The sequence below is a fragment of the Protopterus annectens genome, chromosome 5.part0, assembly GCF_019279795.1.
Source record: "Protopterus annectens isolate FY-2018-M chromosome 5.part0, PAN1.0, whole genome shotgun sequence".
Lineage (NCBI taxonomy): Eukaryota > Metazoa > Chordata > Ceratodontiformes > Protopteridae > Protopterus > Protopterus annectens.
In genome coordinates this window covers 1783633667-1783656703 of record NC_056735.1, presented here as the reverse complement: position 1 = coordinate 1783656703, position 23037 = coordinate 1783633667, and the positions used below count along the sequence as shown (strand labels likewise).

Sequence of the window (23037 nt, the reverse complement as noted above, 5' to 3'; positions counted from 1 at the left end):
TAGGGGCCCGAGCATGTGGCCTGGGCATCAATTTTTTAGATATGGATCGAGGTTTAGGCCTTAGTAATGAAGGAGGTGTTTTAATATGCAAGTCTGTAGGCCTGAATACACCCTCAGAAGCCGGTGCCTGCACAGCGGCTCCGGACCCATCCAAGGTAGAGACATCCACATGTTCCATAGCTGAAGTATCTCGTGGCATACCGGACTCTGAATGGGTCTGAGTAGAGGCCTGCGAATCAGAAGTAGCAGGTATTAGGGGCTGTGAAAGAGCCTCACTGAGTACCGGCGAACTGGCGACTGGCTTAGAAGCATCGTCAGGAGTTTTGGACCTCGACGGCCTGTCTTTGTCTTTATCTTTGCGTTTTTTCGGAATCCCGGTAGTCGGATGGCTAATCGACATTTCTGAATAATTAAACTGAGAACCGAAATAATGAGAGGCAAAAATATAATGACGACGGACAGTGCGCTGATTAAATAAAGCACAAAACCGACAGTAAGGTACGTCATGGTCAGGCCCTAAGGCACGGAATACAGTACGAATGAAAATCTTTATGAGGTATTTGCTTTCCACAAGTAATGCAATTATTAACTTTTACTGACATCGGTAAGGAGCAAGAAAAGTTCCCCCAATGGGGTACTTAGCTTTAAGTTGAAGACTTCGGAGCTGAAACTTGAAAACGAAAATTTCAGGAGTCGGCTGACCGGCACTTGCGAACTGCTTCTGCTCTGGGCACCGCATGGCAAGAAAGACTGATGTAATGGCGTCGGCTGCAAGTTTTATACCCCTGACAACCTGATGTCATGGAAGAAGAGACAGCAATCAACACAGGACTCAAGACTTTGTTAATCAGGCTGACTGAGGGCAACCTGCCAGCAGATTACCCAAATGTAATGACTGCAACAGTGAAACACAAAGAACATCAGTGTTTAGCTTAAGGCACAGAGACTTTACACCGGTTAGGTAGGAGGTATGGGCTGAGGCAAACAGAAAGGGGGGGTCTTACAATTAGCTATAACATAAGAAGTTTTGTTAATTGTATTCTGAACATGGAGGAGTCATATGCCATAATCTCATCTAATATAGGTATATATAGTTTTTAGTGTCTTCATCTAATTCAGTATGCCTGAACATGTAATCATTGAAAGCCTGCAATGAAGAAGTGTTGTTGCTGGTCTTGAGACAGGTCTATGGGATGATGCATATGCCACTGTTTTCCAGGGTAAGGAGTGCTTGTAGGGAGTGGATTTTTTTCTTAAGGCTCTTAGCAATAAGCAGCAATACCTTTACGTTATCCCGACTATGTTATGTTGGAAGCCTTATAAGACTGACATTACCTAAAAATAGCACTATGGGGTGGACAAGGTTTTTGCCAATATAAAAATATCCCTGGGGACACAGGTGCAAGCAATCCTAGCTGTCTGCCATCTCCTCCAAGGCTGGTATATACACTGTACCCACTTAGAATGACATCAGAAGCCAAGTCAATCATAGAAATCAACAATCATTTGTTTGCATAGCGGCATCATTCTTGGTGATGGGAGAAGGCTGCTCAAGGACAGATTTCTAACTGCCTCAGTCACAGTCTTAGAGCTCCATCAAATCTGTAACTGTTTCATGTGTGTACTTGTGGTACAAGGATGTGTGTGCAAGCATGATGCAGTGCATCCTGCCACCTGATAAGCAACAGAATATGACCTTTTTCCCTACACAGCCAGGTGAGTAGTGTTTCTTTACCAGAAAGGCTCATCCAGACTCTGCTACACTTTGCTGTGAAGGAAAGGTTAGTTTGCTGTTATTTTTTGTATTTCTGTATTGCCTTTCTATATTTTGAATACTGTAGTTTGTTTTCTTTACCTTGTGTTTTGCTTGCATTCTGTTTAACAGCATATTAAAACTTCAAAAGAGACCGCAGCTCTCTCTGTTCTGAGTCAGGCAGAAATAAGAACTGATTAATTAAGGACTCATTCATAAGACAGAAAAGGTCACTTAAGGTTAATCACTTGTTAACAGAGGGGGTGGAGCTAGGAACTAAAATTTCTATTTAAGGAGTAAACTAAAACATTTCAGAGCTTTACCAGAAAGACTCATCCAGACTCTGCGACACTTTGCTGTGAAGGTAAGGTTAGTTTGCTGTTATTTTTTGTATTTCTGTATTGCCTTTCTATATTTTGAATACTGTAGTTTGTTTTCTTTACCTTGTGTTTTGCTTGCATTCTGTTTAACAGCATATTAAAACTTCAAAAGAGACCACAGCTCTCGCTGTTCTGAGTCAGGCAGAATTTTTCCCCTCCCTCCCACCCATTTAAGTTGTCTTGTTAAATACCACTGTCTTTCTAGTTGCCCGCCTCTTATGTTAATCTGACCATATATCTCATTTCTCTCTACTTTCACTGGCTTATGTGAGTAATCACAAAACCATCACTTTTGAAATCCCACCCCTTCAATTATTTAAATTTATTGGCCATCCTACAGTATTTCATAGTACCAAAATACAAAAGTAACCACCCGTTTCAGTCCATCTTGCTGTTTTAAAAATAGTAACTCTCCACTAAACCTTAACTTTTTAAACAGGTAAAACTCAAGTTACCTACTTTCATATCTAACTTCTCTAGTGCACACTGCAGAGTACATTCTTTCAATCTTACCTTTAAGCATCCCTGTTACTAGCACTTTCTCTAATACCTAAAAGATCATCTCTACTTGACTCCAAGTAGACTTTTCTCTATCTGTTAAACCTAGCACTTGCTCCTACAGTACTTATTACCTTGATATGGCACTCTTATAGATAGCACCCCAAAAGGCAAACCCCCATTTCTCGGTCACCACGTCCCCGGAATCTCTTTTAAAGTTTTTTGTCTAGTCCTTCTAGCATGTCGAGGGATCAGTTGCTAGTGTCCTCTCCTGCTCAGCTGGTGAACCTGGGAATATTGAGGCAATGTTACAATTGCCTCATGTACACAGACAACTCTCCTCCTCCCACAAAACACAAATACATGCGAGAGATGCAACTATACGGCCAAACTGGAGGCTGAGCTCTTCAACATAGGACTGGCAAGACCAGTCAGGAGGAGAAGGTTACCACACACACTATAGACCCAGTCTCACATAGTACCATCACAACCTCAAATCATACACATAAACACACAAAGACATACTGGCGGCTCTGATCAAAAATCTACCAAAACAGCAGAGGCCACCAAAGCAGACACCCAAACAACCACCACCTCAGAACACAACACCTGCAACACATAGACCTCACAGTCAGAGTGTCAAACAGTCACAGCCCTTAAGGCCAAACATAATGCCAGACACACTAGTCATTGGTGACTCCATAGTCAGACACACTGACGCCCCGCCACCAGACTGAGTAAGGAGAAGGTCACAGTAAGCTGCCTGTCGGGCGCTAGAATCCGCCACATAACGCAAGCACTCAGGTCTCTCAACAGCAGGTACAAATATGACTCAGTCATTGTCCACGCTGGTGTAAACGACCTGAGACGCACCTCCTTGGACTACATGAAAAGAGACATTGAGGAGCTCTCTGATTATGTAGCCCAGGCAGGTATGACCCTGACCTTGAGCAGTATCCTACCTTCACCAAGAATGATGCCACAATACAGAGATAAGATGATCAGCTTTAACAATTGGCTTAAACTCTGGTGTCATTCAAAGGGGATCCAATGTCTGTCTGCCTGGGATGACATGCTGGACAAGCCACGCTGCTTCGCAAGGGACGGCTTGCACCTGTCACCCCTGGGATTCCGGATATTGGCAAAGGCTCTTGCCACCCCATAGTGCCTTTTTAGGCAAGGCTCAAATTCTAAACCTACCACCCTAGAACACAAAAAGGAAAAAACTAAGGGTAATGCTGCTCAATGCCAGAAGTCTAAATCTCAAAATGCACGCACTCGAGGCCCTTCTCAGTATGGAGAACATCGATGTCTGTGCAGTGACAGAAACCTGGTTCAAGGCTCCTGAGAGCACCCCAGCACTATCAGGTTTTACCTCTTATCATGCTCCGCCCCAAAATCCGGACAATACCAAGAAAGGAGGGGGTATCCATATTCATCAAAGACACCCACACCTCAAGACTGGTGGCAACGCACGATGCATCGGAGACCATCCAGGTGCAATTAACCATAGGCAAGACTGCTCTGCAAATTGTAGCATGTTACAGGCCACCCTCACAAACTCAGGAACCTCACATGGCCTTCCTGAAAACACTAGAGGGATAAATGTATCACCAAACACCATCATACTAGGTGACTTCAATTACCCTAATATAGACTGGGAACACTACTCAAGCCCAAACACCCTAGCCCAAAAGTTCCTGGAATTCATAAACTCAAATGCCATGGAACAACTAGTCACCATCCCCACAAGAGGAGAAAACATACTTGATCTCATCATCACGAACATGGGAGCACAATGTTCAACACCGAAGTATACCCCTCACTGGTGAGATCAGATCACAACTAATCTCGCTGGAGGTCCTCATCCCACCCCCACCTGAAATAAAAAGACCACAGTAAAGAACTTCTCGAAGCCGACTTCACACTTCTAAAGACTAGTGTGGTCTCCTTTAAGGCCCCGAGCCGACGGAAAACAGTACTCAAGCCGCTGAATCACTTACAAATGCCTTCTACCAGCACCTGCAGGACTGCATGGATAAGGCAATCCCAAGCAAAACAAAGACTCTTTGTACCAAAGGCAAGCGCCCACTCTGGTGGACCCCAGCCATAAACAAACTCTACAACAAAAGGAGGAAGCTACTACAAGATAGAGCAAAATCCTTAAAAGGTAAGACACCCTTGATCACTATAAGTAAAAACTAAGAGCTCTCATAAAATCATCCAAAGCAAATTTTGAGAGAAAAATAGCTAAAGACTCAAAAGACAATCATAAGGCCTTCTTTAGCTATAGTTAGAAACCTGGGAGGAAACTCCCAGATATGCTCAGAACTAGTTCAAAATGATGTGAAGATTACTGATCCTACAGACATTGCCAACATACTGGCTGACAGGTTCAGTGCAAACTTCTCCCTCCCCCAAAAGGAGAGATATCTATACCAAGCGATTGCAGCCCCCAAACATCTCCAACGCCCAAGTGAGAACTGCTCTCTCCAAAGCAAAAACACAGCATCCATGGGACCTGATGGTGTCCCCGGCTGTGTGCTCCACGAACTCAACGAGGAATTAAACCCACAGCTAGGACAGCTGTTTAATCATAGTCTTACCTCTGGATACGTACCCAGGAGTGGCGCACTGCAACTGTGGTCCCACTTCACAAAGGCGGTGCCTCCACCGACCCTGGAAATTACCGCCCATTAGCTTGACAAGCCTTATCTGCAAAGCCATGGAGAGGATCATAATGGACCTCATAAATAAAGACATAGGGAATTTGCAGACTTTGGATCCATCCCAGTTTGGCTTTGTCAAAGGCAGATCATGCCTTCTAAACTTGGTTGACTTTTTCGAAACAGTCTCCAAAGCCATTGATGAGGGAAAGGCAGTCCATACAGCCTACCTCGATCTGGCGAAGGCCTTTGATACAATACCCCACTCTGGTATCATTGAAAAACTCATCAGCTTAAATGTTAACCCATACATCACAAGATGGGTTGCAAACTGGCTGAGTGACAGAACCCACAGGGTCAGAGTTGCTGGCGCCATGTCAGACTCAAAGCCTGTCACAAGTGGTGTACCACAGGGCTCAGTCCTGGGCCCACTCTTGTTTGGCATCTACTTTTCCAAGTACAAGCAAACACAGGAGGGTTATGGCTGACAAAGTTTGCAGATGACTGCAAACTGGGCCATAGTAGAAAACACATCTGACACAGATATCCTTCAGAAGGGTCTCACAGAAACGGATAACTGGTGCCAGAGCCATGGCCTAAAGTTAAATGCCAAAAATGCATAGTCATACCCTTCGGGAAAAACAAGGTTACCCCTAGCTACCAAATAGGTGGCAATCCACTGAGTACAGAAGAAGTTATCAGGGACCTGGGGACCCAGGTTGATAGTAGTCTGTCATTCGACACCCATGTAGCTAAAGTAGTTAGGAAGACCTTCTACATTGCCCACCTTATCATGAAGGGATTCTCATCTAGATCAAGGGAGGTCATAGTCTCCCTATACTCATCACTCATCAGACCAATGATTGCGCATAATGCCCCATTCGGAATGTATCTGACCCGACACTTGCAGCAGCTGGAGAGGCCACAAAAGTTCCTCACCAAAAGGATAAAGGGTCTCAAACATCTGTCCTATGCTGCCCGACTGAAAGAACTCCAGCTCTATTCAGTCGCCACGCTTGCTCAGAGGTGACCTTTGCCTAACATACAAGGCCATGTCAAACCCAGATTTGATGAATATGCTTCACCTCAAAAAATCTAGATCCATCAGAGCCACAAGGGCAGGAGACTTAAACCTCAACACGGCTATTAATAGGACGTGCTGGAGGGATAGATTCATCACCCAAAGACTCCCTATGCTGTGGAATAAAATCCCGGTATATGTGAGGCAGAGCACCTCGCTGGCCTTGTTCAAGAGAAATCTTGACCAATGGATGGGAGATCGCAGATATACCCCAGGGATTACCTCAGTGTCACTGCTCAACAGAGGCACAGCAAAATAATGGGTATAGTTCCCCATACTAAAGGGGTGGCGTAAGCCACAAAACTATGGGCTAGGCTTGTAAATGCCCTCAGGCAGATAGCCTAGTATGAACCTATGAACCTATGAATCTGTGTGGCTCACAATGGAGTCCCCTATTACTAGCATACTGGCTGGTGGTGAGGCTTGCCTTATGGGTTTTGAAGTGGATTCAGTGTGACTCTGATTTAGGTAAGTTATTTTTAAGAGCCTCAGCATGTGTAGGTCTGTGTGTTTGGTCTAAGCTGCATGCAGTTGGTTTAGCTAGGTGTTGTGAGGTACTGATAAGTTGTATGTCATTATGTCACTTGATGTGGCTCTATGTGAGAGATTTGCCTCCAACAACATTATGTAAGTACATTCCTTCCACAATGTGTCAGTAAGCTTGACATGAATGCTACTTTGAGGAATATGTACACTTTTGCAGAGGATGTAGGGTAGATGGGGCTTGCCACCCTGCAAAAAAAAAAAATAGCAGTATTACTTTTTTTTTTGATGTTCTGAGACTTGATTATATTTATTTTGTTATTATTATTTTGTGGTCAACTTTTTACAGTTCACGCACTTGAAACTCATACAACCCCCTACTACACATTATATATGTAGTATTTTAATCATATGCTTTATGCAAGTTAACTATTTTGCAATCAATAACTGAGATAATAAACTAATTTTGTTGCTCTCAACTTAGTATCAGTAGCCAACAACAGAAATTAGGCAGCTAATGAAATCTTTTTAGTGTACTGAATCACTAATAATCCAGATAGAAAAGGGCTTTGTGGTTTCTCCCCTTCTCTATAATCTCCTGTTGTCTTCGCCAGACTGTGCATTAGAGGGCCATCAGCATGAAAGCACTAAAGAGCACTAAACTAAACAAACCACTGGTTAAAGTCTGCAAGGCTCCACCCATACAGAATCTGTCAAATCAAAATCCAAACAACAATTCTACAAGACTGGCTTACGGTCAGGAGTGGCCTTAGGTCAACTAGTATCCTAAGCAAAAGGGCTCCATGGCACCCCCCCACACATCAACCGGTGCCCCCATCATGATCTACCCATACCAAACAAATACTGGAAAAGCACCCCTGCTCAAGCGGTGCCCAAGGCAGCCGCCTAGTTGGCCTATGCCTAAGGCCGGCTATGGGCCTACCAAACAGTCACTCCAGTGCTTCACTAGAAACCAAACTCGGGTAACTGTGGGAACTTATACTGTAACCAGAGGCTGGAACACTACATACTTAGCCCTAGGATGATGACAAAATCTTTGGGTTCTCACTGGTTTAATGCACTACAGGGTTCTGTGGCCTTCTCTTCTTTCTATATTGTCTCAGAATTTTGAATGATTACCTGCTGTCCACTGGTCATGTTAAGAGAATGTTAAAAAAAAAACCCCACAAACCAGATGAATTCTGAGTAGCAACACTCGAGTATCACAGTATGAATTTCTGTATCATGTCTAAGGATGCATACAAGACATTATTATGTGTGCTTTAAGTACGGGTTAATTACTTCCACACTGCATGTCTCAAACTCAGATGCTGGCAATACTTACCTTCCATCTGTATGCCTCTGTAAACTGGGATTTTCTATGGGAGGCAGGTACAGGGAGCCTGTTGTCTTGTGCATCCTACTGGCCTCTGCACTCAGGTACTTGAAAATGTGAACTTTACCTTTTGTACAAATCTGCCAAATACAAAATGATATTGTCACGATTCAGACACAAAAGCCAACACATCACTAACTTCATTGGTGGGCTGCATTTTATACAACTGAGGCACAAAAACAACGCTTTATGACAATTATAATTTAAAGAAATTGGAAACCCAAGGAATTCTAAATTGAAAAAAGTCTCAGACTACGACTTTAATAATACAAAATGCAAACCTGAATTTAAGAGGGTTACCTCTAATTTTGTCACATTTTGCAGTGACACTCCAATATACTGTGCATACTGTTATGCAAAAATACCAAAAAAGCAATACAAGATAGTTTAAGGATTTTTTTATAACAGAGCTACAAGTTATACTGATCGGAATAGTTCAGAAAAGTATGAAAATATTTATATATAATAATAAGCAGTATACCATGGATCAAACTGTTCAGTCCAAGCGTTACTGTGATAAAACTTTCTTACACCTCTGTTGGAATGAGATCTGGGCTGGCATTTGAAAGAAATGTGTGGTGACCCAACAAATAATCAAATCCTCTATGACAATAATATGACACTAAAATACAAAATGTTCATTAAAAAAGCAAAAATGCCTGTGGAAGTAAAATATGTAGTACTCATGAATTCTCTGCCAACATTCTGTTCTACAGCTTCCAATTTAAACAGATTTTTCTAGCTGATCTTGCACTTTGTCTTGTTGACTTGACAAATTACTGATGAGTAATAAAAGTGAACAGAACATGTGCGACAACGTTGCGAGCCACCTGGCTTACAGCAGCACGGTTACAAAAAGCAGGAAACAAGTCTCTTGAAAAGGGGGTTCACAATCTGTTCACTAGCTATGCAGTGCTCTGCTTGTCTCTAAAACTTACTAGAAGTGATACAAAAGCACTACTTAACACCTGCAGGACTATGAAAAGATGAAGTATAACACCGGGCGAGGAACATACTGATTAAGCACAACACAGTGAAGTAGCTATTACTGTCAACCAGAGCTGGATCAAGCACAAGGCTCCCCACGCACCTGGCTGGGGCCTGGTTAGAGATGAGGGGCCAGTTAATGTCAAAGAGCCCCATTCATCACTGAGTTAACATGATTGCAAGATGTTTTCCCACCATTATAAGAGATGCACAATCACATTGGCATAGCATTAAAAATGTCCTATTTTTAGGCCTTTGTCCACAATTAACATCCTTCTCCAGAATATTTGAACAAAGTAGTTGAGAGGTATTTTGCTGTTCCTTGTGAAACTTTGGCTTTGTTGTGGATTGCAGTCTCTAAATAATGACAGCAATGTTAAATTTTATAAGAAAAAGCACGCAACTTTCAGACTTCATATCTTTCAGAAAATGCATTCTAATGCACAACCAGTTAAACTAAACTTGCTAATTACATAATACCAATATTAAAAAATATGTTCCAGAGTTTAGATCTTTGACTAATTCTTCAGCTAAGAAGTTGAATGGGGCATAGGGGTGCAGTGGGTTGAATTGTATGGCTCCCTCAACAGTGATATGAAACACAGTTCTAGCTTATTTTATGCATTCACTCATTCATTTGATCACAGGCAAACCTCTACAAGGGTCTGTAACTGACTTAAATCTGTATGTGCCTAAATACTTGGTTCCTGCACCCCAGAATAGTTATGGTGTAAAGGAAGGAATCTATTGTAATAAGTGGGAGTATCATATGAGCAATGTTCCAGGGATTTGATCTTTAGTTCCCTTGTTTTGCTGACTGTGTGTTTATTTGGTTATGAATAAACTGAACAGTGTGAAGGCTACAAATTTGATGTTAATATTTTAACTATGAATATTTTTTTAATTTAGCTGGTTTTGCAGTGATGTGGATGTTTATTACACTAATGAGTTACAATAGAGTTTGTATGGCATTCAGTGTAGATGAACAAGGCTAAGTATGACTTGTTATTGAGATGCTTCTTGTACTACAGTGCTTGAATCCCTCAGCTTCCATTGGTCTACTGTGAAACTGAGCAAGTCACTTCACCATACAATGCTAATGAGGTGACCCATTAAAAAGACACTTGGGTCCAGTGAACTGTAACAGGCTGTTATCAAATGCATTACATGTTATGTTTCAAATCCTTCATGTAGTCACTAATTAGTGCCGACTATGAATCCTACCATTTTTCTTATAGTTTAATGGCTTACTAGTTGCAATTTCAATAAATGTGAATCTCAAGGGATGACATGTTTACTGATGCTCATGCTAAGTCGGTTTTCAATGTCAGAATTTTTTTTTGTTAAACAAATGTCTGTTAATATTTTTTGCTATGAAATTTGAAATAAACTTCTTAAATTAAAATACAAATCACAGTTACGACTATAAAAGCACAGAAGAAAGTAATATGTACACTGACAGGCTTGAACCATTTTTTTAAATAGTAATTGGGGAGATGACAAACGGGAAAAGGGCAGTTGATGACAATGCCAATGGAGAGAGACAAGGAGAGAGAGAGTGAGAGAAGTAATAAAAAACTACAAGAAAAACCTAGCCAAGCTAGAATTTTCATTGTGTGATACCTTAAACCTCCTGTAATAGAGGCCCTTGGAATATATGCAAAGAACTCATAAGGACACCAACTGTTTCAGCTATATGGCTTCTGAATGTCCATGACATAATGGGATATTGGTAATGGTGGGCCTATAGCCCCATTTGACCAGGATCTGGCTCTGCTGTCAACTGTAAACAATAATACATTACCCTATGTAATGGGGGATGACCATATACATGTATTTAGGGGTGAAAAAAACTGTAAAGATTCCTGGAACTTTTTGAGTACTATCAATTGGAATTTTAGGAGGAGGAGATATTCTTGACTACTGATGTCAAAGACCTGCATATGGTCATCCCCCAGGACACAGGGATTGAAGAGGTTATGGCTTCTTTTATTAATGAAGGGTTTTATACAAGAAACCATACATTTATATGAAGAACTGTTAGATCTGGTTCTTAGCAACAACTATTTGATCTTTGAGGGGAGATTGCATCTCCAAAAACTGGGGTTGCTATGGGTTTATCGTTGGAGCCACTTTTGCAAACATAGTAATGGCTCAATGGGAGCTGAAATTCATATTCAATAATAGTTCAATTTTAGATAAAATACATCTACTGTACATATATATATATATATATATATATATATATATATATATATATATATATATATATATGTGTGTGTGTGTGTGTGTGTGTGCTATTTAGATTTTTTTTTTATTTTATGGAAGGATAAGAAAAAATATAGATGAATATATATTTATTATATTATATTAACAACACGACTTATTTTCTTTCCTTCATCTGTGAGATTCAAACTGATGAAATAGCATATTTGGATATGTGTTTGATGAAAGATAGGGAGGAATCAAAGGTTTACCTCCAATATACATTGGAAGAAGACTTATTCTAATAGTTTCCTCCATTTTTCTAGCACTAACACATGCAATCAGAAAAAATCAGTGGTTAAAGGCCAATTTGTTAGAGGGGCTAGGATGGTCTCTTTACACCAGCATTTTCAGACGAGTGTAATATTTTAAAAGGGATGTTTACAAAAAGGGGTTTCCTATTTATTTACTTTGTGACCTATTTATAGAAGTAAGTAATAAAAGGGTTCAGAGTCATTTTAAACCCATCCTAAATGAAGTTAGTCCACCTGAACAGGGGAGAACAGCTGGAGTTGAGGAAATATTAGAGATTTTAAAACTAATTTTATTACGACTTAGTACAGATGTGCATCTTATCCAGGAAATAGTATATAAAAATTGGACATTATTTGATGAGGATCTATTTGTAAAAAATAGGTCTGGGGATAAATCTAATATGATTTTCCGTAGAGGAAGTAACTTTAAGAATCTTTTGGAGAATATTGGGACTAACAGAAAGTCACCATTGATGAAAAAATGTGGCTTCTGTTCCCTTTGTTAGTTGAGGAATGTGGAGGCAACCTTTTTGATTAAGGGACACCAGTATCAAGTATGGGGGACATTCAACTGCAAATTATGAAGAGTGGTATTATTTAGCCCTTTGTCAAAGCTTAAAAGCTGCCCATGTTAGACTGTAAATTTAAAGAGCATATTTACGAACATGAACACAGTATTAAAAAAATGTAAGTGCATAATGCTCTTGCTAAGCATATAATTAATAATGAAAAGCATAATTTTAAATAAATGGCCATTGACAGTGTTGACCATAATATACGGGGGGATGGGGGCATGGTCACTTGCACTGGAATGAAAGGAATTTTAACGTGGCAATTGTTTTTGAAAACATATCCTTGGCCAGGTTTGAATTAGCACTGAGCTATTAATTGCATTTTAAAAATGAATGCATTTGTTAGATAATTTAACGTTGTATTTATTTTATGTATCTAATTTTTTAAATCAAGTTGTTAAATGATTTTAATTGATAAAGTTACTACGTTATGGACTGCGCATTTAAGAGGAGGAGGGAGTCTGCATGACATCATCAGTTAAATAATCATGTGATCCAACAGCAGGGGTTTTAAATACAAGGCTATCTGAAGAAGTTCAAATGTAAAAATTGGACAAAAATGCTTATCTAATTATTTGATTTAATAAATATTTGAAGTTTAGTTGGTCCACCTTCTCTTAGCTGCAGATAGCAGTTTGGTTTAACTAGTCAGTCAACAATGCCAGTCATTACAGCTACATATTATTATTACTCAGAAAAGGCATACGGATGGAAAAAGTGTTGCTCTATTAACTTAAGTGTATAACAGCAATATCTGAAAACTGTCCCTGGTTTTGATCTTTTGTCTTCCATTATTTTTTGATCTGTCCGGAATTCTTAAGCAAAAAATGCTGAAAGGTGTGCTACTGGCTTTTAAAGCTGGTAAATGCTACACGTTTTTACATCTTTTTTATGCCACTGGTAGAGCACGGAGCTTATAAAGCTCTGTGCACTAAAACGAATTACAAATGGGACACTGATCATAACCTTTTATGGGTTTTTTTCATTTTATTTTATAAGGATGCTATGATTCATCAGAGTTTCAATTTCAAGGTGAATTTCTTAATTTCTTGCCATGAAAGTGTCAAACATACAAACCGATAAACCAAATCCAAAAAAAAAAAAAATGAACACAAACTACTGAGCGAAAAAACAACAAAAAGAACAGTATTCAGCGGTACAGTGAAAAACTCCCAAGGAACTTTAAGTAAGCACTTTCGTACAGAACATTATCAGTACTTCAGATTTTACAACAGAATAAGGAATGGTGCTGTTAAATACAAACCAACCTAGTCACATGATACTAATTAAATAATTGATCAAATAAAAGCCATCAACAAAGGTTTCAAAGAATTCCCATAGTGTTCACACTAAACACACTAATTCCATATTAAACAGTAGCATGAAAATATTATAAAAAAATATTAACATAACAAAGCTATACTACAATAAACATCCCTAGACCAGTCCTTTAAAAATGAATCTTGGAAGTAATGTCATAAGAATTATCTAATTAAACTCCTTAACTTCAAGATGCATGCTATAGAGCATACATCATTTATACCCGGATATCTGAAAGCATCCACTCTGAATTGCCATAATAATTCACATCTCTCTAGCCATAATGAAGTAGCCCCCCCCTGATTTCAACCCCAATTTGATCTATAACCCGAAATGAAAAACTATGTTCAGGGTTCATAGCCACATGTTTCACTAATGCATTCTCAACTTTCCTATTTTTAATCGCATATTGGTGTTCATAAATTCGATCTCTTAATCTTCTATCAGTTTTTCCTATATAGAAAACTGGACAGCACCTACATTTAGCCAAGAAAATGATACTTTTACAATTGCAGTTATATCTCCCATTACAGGAGAATCTTATACCATTAATACAAACATTACCTGTGCTTATAAACCTGCAATAAGGACAAGATTCACATTTAAACATGCCACTAATCCTAGGTCTAAAAACCCTTTTGTATTCATACCAGGACTTCAAATTCTGTCCCCTTTTAAAAATAACTATTGGTCTATTTGCTACTCTGTTCCTGAGATTTTCATCCGATATAATTAAATTCCAATTCTTACTCAAAATTTCCTTCAATAAAAAGGCATCATTACTAAATTGTGTAATAAAAGTTAGGCAATAATCAATAAAAGTGTTGTCCTGAATGAAAACCAGGTCAGGTTGAAAATTTCCCAGATTCAGATTTGTCCTATGGGAATCATTCAGAATGGCTTTAAAATACCCTGAAGTCCTTTTCATTGCGATTTCATTAATCAAATTCTCAACCAAAATTAATGGATAACCACGTTTCTAAAATAGGTCCTTAAGGAAGTCACATTCATCAACAAAATCAGAAAAATTAGAAACCATTCTGGCAGCCCTAACTGGCCATTAACAACTGATTTTTTTCTGATATTCTGGATGAGAGCTGGAATAATGAAGAAAATTGGAATAAGTCTCCTTTCTGAAAATGGTAGCAACATACTGTTGCCTAACCCTGTCTTTCTTTAGGGAAATATCCAAATAAGAAATCCTGTCAGTATGAAAATCACTTGTAAGTTCTAAGAAATTAGCAGTATTAGTCATATAAGCAACAAACTTATAAAATAAGCAACAAAATTATAAAACAAGTTGACTTCTTTAAATATAATAAAAATATTGTCAAGGTAACGCATACAATAATATATTCAGAAAAAGGATTATTGTTCAAAATAAATTATCTTTCCCAATAACACATGACAAGGTTAGCAAAGCTAGCCCCACATGGGGATCCCATGGCTACCCCTTTGGATTGAACATAAAAATCTTCACCAAATAGGAAAAAAATGTTGGACAAAATGAGGTCCAAATTTTCTTGTACTAAATACAATTAATCAGTATCAACACCCTTCCTTATTAAAGCATGGCTATCTCAATCAACTCCAATTTCATGCGGTATCACACTATGTAAATCTCTGACATCTACTGTGGCAAAGTTGTAGCTATCTCTATAAGTCAACCCTCTCAAATTCTCCAAAAAGGACCACGAGTCCTTACAAATCTGAAATTCGATTAAATACTTCTTTAAAATATGGCCTGTAAATTTCACCATGGGGTATGTGATGGAAGTACGTCCATTCACTACTGGGCAGAGTGGGGGGCTCCTTATGTCCTTGTGGATCTTCGATATACCGAAGATGACAGGGACTTTTGAGGCTGGAATAGTTAGAAAAATTAAATAAAATCTAAAGAAATCCAGGCTTCAATGAATAAATCATTCAAGAAGGACCTAATCTTCTTATAGGCAGAGCTGAGTTCATTCAAGGAAGCACTAGCATAATTTGCAGTATCCATCATTTGTTTCATTCTAGATGTATACAATTCATCATTCATTAAAACAATGCCACCACCCTTATCAGGTTTAGAAATCCTGAGACCACTGTTAATCCAAGTGCGTAGCAACTTCCATTCCTTATCAAAATTAGGACAAATAGGAAAGCTAAATCTGTACTTAAACAAATTTATGTTCCTAAAGTCACATTCACAAATGCATTCAAATATGGCTAGAGCAGGATGCACAAGTGGGTTAACTGTACTATAAACCTTAAATTCATTTTGCTTAGGTCACACCAGTGGTATCATTACTAGAACTAAAAAAACACTTTTAAATTCAATTTCCTTATGAATAATTTAAGGTCGACCAATGTCCCTGCTAAATCATAATTCCTAGAGGGGATGAAGGACAGACCTTAAGCTAAAAAATCAGCTAATTGAACACTCACAGAAAATGAAGTATAATTAAACACTTTGAAGTGTTTTGTTGTATTAAAAATAATGGTCAAGTTATTGTCTTCCCCATTATTTAAAAAATCCCAAATCAGCAAAATCACAGTTGTTCAAATAAGCGTCTGTTACCTCCTAGTTTGATGGCAATTCATGGGGTTCTTTCTCCTGTTCCCCCTTCGATTGGAATGCTGCTGGCCATGAGAGGAAACTCCCTGAAAATATGAACTATTATTCCTCTGATTGCAAGGACCTTTACGTTGATTATTACTTGTAGCATTTCTATTTTGGAGTCTCTCACTCAGACGAGGGACGTCTGTGTTTGTTTCAGGGCTTATTTCCTCCATGTTAGAATTGAAGTTAGTCTCATTATTAACGCTCAACGTCATTGCATCATCAAGCAGTCCAGGCTCAGAACCAATCGCTCGGTAGTTAAGCCCACCCCATTGTTGTGATAGGGGCAGTTTAGGGTACGCTAAACCCTAACTATAGCCTGATTCATCCCTTCTTAATTTTGGTGGCCCTGAAATTATTGATTTGCACATCAGTGCAGGAAAGAATATGTGCATAATCAAACTTATATCTTTCAAAGTCAACGGTCCGCTCTAATACAGCTATCTAATGTACCAATTTATTTTTCCAATTCAGTTATTTGTATAGTTTAATGTTCAATGAAACACTAACAATTTGATACCTTGTTTGTTGACTAAATTAATCAAGCTCTTATGGAAGAGGGAATCCAGAAAAAGACCTGTAGAATACCGCCAGCTCCTCAGCCCTTTAGGGACAACATTCTGCTGTATACATTCGTGGAAATAAACGACTTTCAATTGTAATTTCTTTACCTTAAAGGATTTGATGTCAAGTAGCTTTAATCTTGCAGAAGTGTCACTAGCTGTCCAGATGCTATCCGATGCTGTAGAATTATCAGTTGTTTCCAATTCAGGACTTTGCAGAGGTAGCAACCAATTCTGAATGTTGTGATCACCTACCAAGGTGTTCCTATAAGTTGGGTACATAGGCTGGCTTTTGCGAACTGAGTCCTCTGTTGCTATTAAGATCGCTACTTGTAGATCTCAAAACAGTAGCAGATTTCATGTTGTTCACATAGGAATTCTCTGCTCCGTGAAGATGGTCGCCCATAGCACAACGTGCTAAGGGCAAAGGAGGTGAGGAAGGCAAACCCTGGTTACCAGAAGCATCATCATTTCTAGGAATATTAAATGCATTACTTCTTACTGAAGTGACCAGGTCATCCACTTTCTTGTTCAACACGTTGATTAGACAAGTAAGCCCTCCAATTTCCTGATTAATATCACCACTTAAGGTCTCATCAGGGAACAGGGAGGGTGCACCAAAGCCGAAATCTGTTGCCATGAAATCATAAACTGGGAAACCAAATCCAAAAATAAAAACGAACACAAACTACTGAGCGAAAAAACAAAAAACAATATTCAGCGGTACACTGAAAAACTCCCAGGGAACTTTAATAAAGTAAGCGCTTTCGTACAGAAGTGTGTCGGTACTTCTTCAGACTTTACAACAGAATAAGGAATGGTGCTGGTAAATACAAACTAAACTAGTCACATGATACTAACTAAATAATTGATTAATCAAATAAAAGCCATCAACAAAGCTTTCAGAGAATTCCCATAGTGATAACACTAAACGCACTGTAATTCCATATTAAACATTAGCATAAAATTATAAAAATGTTAACACAACAAAGTTATAATACAATAAACATTCCTAGACAAAACCTTTAAAAATGAATCTTGTAAGTAATGTTATAAAAATTATCTAATTAAACTCCTTAACTTCAAGATGCATGCTATAGGGCATACATCATTTATACCCAGATATCTGAAAGCATCCACTCTGAATTGCCATAAAAATTCACATCTCTCTAGCCATAATGAAGTAGGTCCCCCCTGACTTCAACTCCAATTTGATCTATAAGCCGAAATGAAAAATTATGTTCAGGGTTCATAGCCCCATGTTTCGCTAATGCATTCTCAACTGCCCTTTTTTAACCACATACTGGTGTTCATAAATGCCAGAATGGTTTCTAATTTTTCTGATTTTGTTGATGAACATGACTTCCTTAAGGACCAATTTTTGAAACGTGGTTATCCATTAATTTTGGTTGAGAATTTGATTAAGGAAGTCACAATGAAAAGAACCTCAGAGTATTTTAAAGCCATTTTGAATGATTTCCATTAGGACGAATATTAATTTGGGAAATTTTCAACCTGAGCCAGTTTTCCTTCAAGTCAATACTTCTACTGATTATTCCCTAACTTTTATTACACCATTTAGTAATGATGCCTTTTTATTGAAGGAAATTTTGAGTAAGAATTGGAATTTAATTATATCGGATGAAAATCTCAGGAACAGAGTACCAAATAGACCAACAGTTACTTCTAAAAGGGGATAGAATTTAAAGTCCTAGTTTGAATACAAAAGCGTTTTCAGACCTAGGATTAGGGGCATGTTTAAATGTGAATCTTGCCCTTACTGCAGGTTTATAGACACAGGTTTAAGTTTTTGTATTAATGGTACAAGATTCTCCTGCAATGGGAGATACAACTGCAATTTTAAAAGCATCATTTACATGGATAAATGCAAGTGCTGTCCAATTTTCTATAGAGGGAAAACTGATAGAAGATTAAGAGATTGAATTTATGAACACCAATATGCGGTTAAAAATAGGAAAGCTGAGAATGTATTAGCGAAACATGTGGCTATGAACCCTGAACATAGTTTTTCATTTTGGGTTATAGATCAAATTGGGGCTGATATCAGGGGAGGCCTACTTCGTTACAGCTAGAGAGATGTGAATTATCATGGCAATTCAGAGTGGATGCTTTCAGATATTGGGGTATAAATGATGTATGCTCTACAGCATGCATCTTGAAGTTAAGGAGTTTAATTAGATAATTTTTATGACATTACTTCCGAGATTTATTTTTAAAGGATTTGTTTAAGAATGTTTATTGTATTATAACTTTGTTATAACATTTTTATAATATTTATATGCTAATGTTTAATATGGAATTACAGTGTGTTTAGTGTGAACACTATGGGAATTCTCTGAAACCTTTGTTGATGGCTTTTATTTGATTAATGAATTATTTAGTTAGTATCATGTGACTAGGTTGGTTTGTATTTAACAGCACCATTCCTTATTCTGTTGTAAAGTCTGAAGAAGTACTGACACACATCTGTACGAAAACGCTTACTTTATTAAAGTTCCTTGGGAGTTTTTCAGTGTACCGCTAAATACTGTTCTTTTTGTTGTTTTTTCGCTCAGTGTCAAACATACAACTCAGTTATGATTGTAGAGCCAATCATAATAGTCTATATATGACAAACCATGGGTAGTAACAGCTTAGTCTATTCCTAATACAGTACAACATTTTACCCTTAAAACCTCATGATTTCAACAAAACCAAAGTTGTCATGAAATCACTAAACATCAAACCAGCTTGGCAGGGAACCTAGTTTTGATTCGTTATTTCAGCAAACATTTTGCAAATTTGTGACATATAATATAGTAGTAGATGCACTTTAAGATGTACCAACAATTTAGGATATTGCCTTACCAGTTTTTAGCCCACTTGCCAATTCAAATTAACGGAGTCTTGTGTTTTAAGTGTCTTGCACTAAATGAAAAACTGTTAGTGTGAGAGCAATTCACAGAGGTTATGTATAAAGCAAGCCAGCGATTACAATTATGTTACTTTGGTTATCATACCCAAATTAAACATGTAGCGAGTTATAGTTTCATTACAATTTAAGACTACTGCAAGAATACAAAAAATGGGAGAAACTGATGATGAATGATGTTACTCATAGGAGTTTTTGCAGTGTTACAGAATGGAATGCTTGAATGTTAAATATATGGTACATAACCATCTTGACTGAACCAATACTGAAATCAACAGTTTCATAACATATCAATACTAAAATCACACTTAATTTACATACAATTCATATCAATTTTGAATTTTACTTCCTCCACTCTTTCTGCCATAAGAAAATGTGACTTTTTTAATTACATCTTTAACATCTTACTTCTTATTAAACCAAATTTCCTCTGCCCTTCCATAAAAGCAATTCACAAGTCAAAATAATCTGGTGTTTGATCAACTTTATGAGCCTCTGCATTTAAGAATATTCTACATATTTTCCAGAATCCCTCTCACTCTTCTACATTCTAAAAACATGTGCAGTGTTTTACATCTACTGTATTTTCCTTCTTCACAAATGTATAATGCTAATGCTTTTACAGATACATTTTGATATTCAAATCAAACCCCTCCTACACACAAATTTTTTTTAGATCTTTTGTGGATAGCAGTCTACTGTTTTACAGATAAAAAAATTTAGTTTTTACTAAGTACTAACTTTCTAATGTTTCACTATACCACAACTTCCTATGTTGCCTACCTTTTCTCTTATAACCTTTCTCGTGCTTTCTATTTTTTACATCCTTCCCAGTTTAGTATATCTTTTTTGCATATTTTTCTGACTAGTCATTTAGACTTGATAACCCTCAGAATCAAAAACAGTGAAGGAAGAAAAATCACTGTGAAAAAGACCTAACATTCCTTGTTTTCTCAACATTCCTAAGATCCACAATCATCCTCTCACACTCCTACATTCCTGTAGCTTCATTTGTGGCCTTACAAATATGCACACAAACTCAGTAGCACCCCCCATCCCGTGACTTTACTGAACTTACCTGCCCAGTGGCTGCTTCCATAGGAGTGAATGGGGGTTCCACTGTTTTTAATGACATTTTTTCCCCACCAACAATGAGATTATAAGCTGCTGAATAATTAATCAGGAGACCCTGACATCTCCAGGAGAGAAAATGTATATTTATATGTGGGACATAAAATTTTAGTAATAGAAAATATACATCATGTGACCTTAATAGCGAATAGGGATGATGTTAATTTTGCAAATGCAAACAGTTTGTTGATTGTTTATATGAGTTAAGAGACAAGGAACACCATGATAGTATTTTTGATGAAAGAACTCTCGTCTGTGAGGGATGTGTTCTCATTTCTGAATTGCCCTTCAAGTTGTAATTTTTTTGTTCAAAATATGCACTTTGAAGCTTGTAAATGCATTTTTATGTCTAATTGATGAAAGGCAATAAGCTTCATTTTAAATTAAAGTTGTTTAGTATAAGTATTTTGGAATCATTTTATGACATTGTATCTGATGAAGCATAGTTTAACTATGCGCGCGCTTCTCTGTTTCTTTCCAATAAATGGACTTCATCTCCAGGAGAGAACCCATGACTAATTAGCATCAGCTACCTCCCTGGATGGCTGCATTAACATTCTGATCTATCAGTGAGACTTGCCCTCCACAATCAGGCCTCCGCTAGTGAAAAAAACTCAGGCATAAGACATTCTAAGGATTGGAAAGGCTGGTCATGAATGAAAAAAAAAAAAGCTGTGTTAAGGCTTCCCACTTGCAGTAAGTCTTTCAGAACTCCAGCCATTATGTAATGATCCTCTTTTAATGGGTTTTGTCACCCCTCCAACTAAACTACAGAAAATATGCTTACTTTTCCAACACTACAATTAATCAAGTCTATTTTTTCTTAGACTTCAACATAATGTTTTACATAAATGAATCGCTTCTCGGATGACATTTTACACTTTACTCTGCTGTTCCTGTACTGCTTCCTTCCCTACAAAGTTTGCTCCTAATACTTGTAGTTCTGTATAGCAGAAATATACTCTAACATTTACAACACACATTTACATTTTGCTTTGTTCAAATGCATCCTCATGTTACATGCTTTCCTATACCTGCAAAACTATTTCCTTAAATTCTTACTTCATGCAATTAAAACCACGTCATTGCTTCTGTTAGAGCAACTGAGATTACATTCTTTACTTCCTGCCTAGCTTTTTGACTTTTCTTGGCATTTCACAATTACTACAATTATAATTAAACCAAATATCACAATCATAGGGAACCTGTTTTGACCCCTCTCAACTTTTTTTCTGTTTCTCAGACCACACATTAATTAAAATTAAGACACACATTTTAACATGCAATTAAAAAAAAATCCCAACTCTCTTTCTAATGCCATGCAATTCTAATAGTCTCAATACCTGCAAATTATTTATAATGTCAAGAGCTTTTTCTACATCACTTCAACTTTCTCCCTCCTCCTTTTTTCTCACTATACTATCATCTAGTTCTTAGCTAATGATTACCATTTCTTTCACTTGTCTACTCTGAATACTAAAAACCTTCATTTGTAAATTTTTTGAACAATTTTGTTAAATCTAAAGATATACTATCTTCATTAACATCAGACAGTTGCAGTTACAGAGAAAGTGGCCTCTCGTTTTCTAATTTCACTTTTTCTCCTTTCTTCCTTATAAGTTTAACAATCCCTGCAAAAAAATCTTCAATAGTTATACTATCATGTAACCATTAATTCCATACTTAATTCTACAAAAAAAAAATGTTCTCCCAAATTATAAAACATATTCAAACCCATCCTATCCATTTTAACTATTTATATTTACTATTCTAAAATGTCTAACTATGCTTAATGTCTGACCGTCCTTTTCCCCGTTTTTAGTTAACATTTTTACTTGCCAGCCAATTTTTGCCTTCAGTCATAAATGAATACACCTTCTCATCAAATTCTTCTACTGTTCTCATAACTTTGTTTATGACATAAATTTCTTTTAATATTTATCATCACTTAAATTTTACTTTCAACATATGGAAGTTATCTAAATAAAGTATTATGACATGTTCCCTTCTTAAATAATGACTTTTTATTACATCTTGCTACCATTTAATTCTTGTTTAATTTTATCAAAATGACCGTGAATGATCTTATAACGTTTAAACATCATTATTAAATCAGTGCATTTTAAGTTGCAGTATGAGCTCACCTAGAAA

General features: G+C 37.6%; 1 protein-coding gene across 1 annotated transcript in view; it reads right to left on the bottom strand.

The window, feature by feature from the left end:
- The window catches only part of LRCH1 (leucine rich repeats and calponin homology domain containing 1), a gene marked incomplete in the record, with an annotated part of 1693846 nt that overhangs the window by 719151 nt on the left and 951658 nt on the right, over nucleotides 1-23037 (bottom strand). The window contains 1 exon segment of the mRNA XM_044072038.1: nucleotides 8207-8337. Coding sequence (XP_043927973.1) covers nucleotides 8207-8337 — 131 coding nt within the window.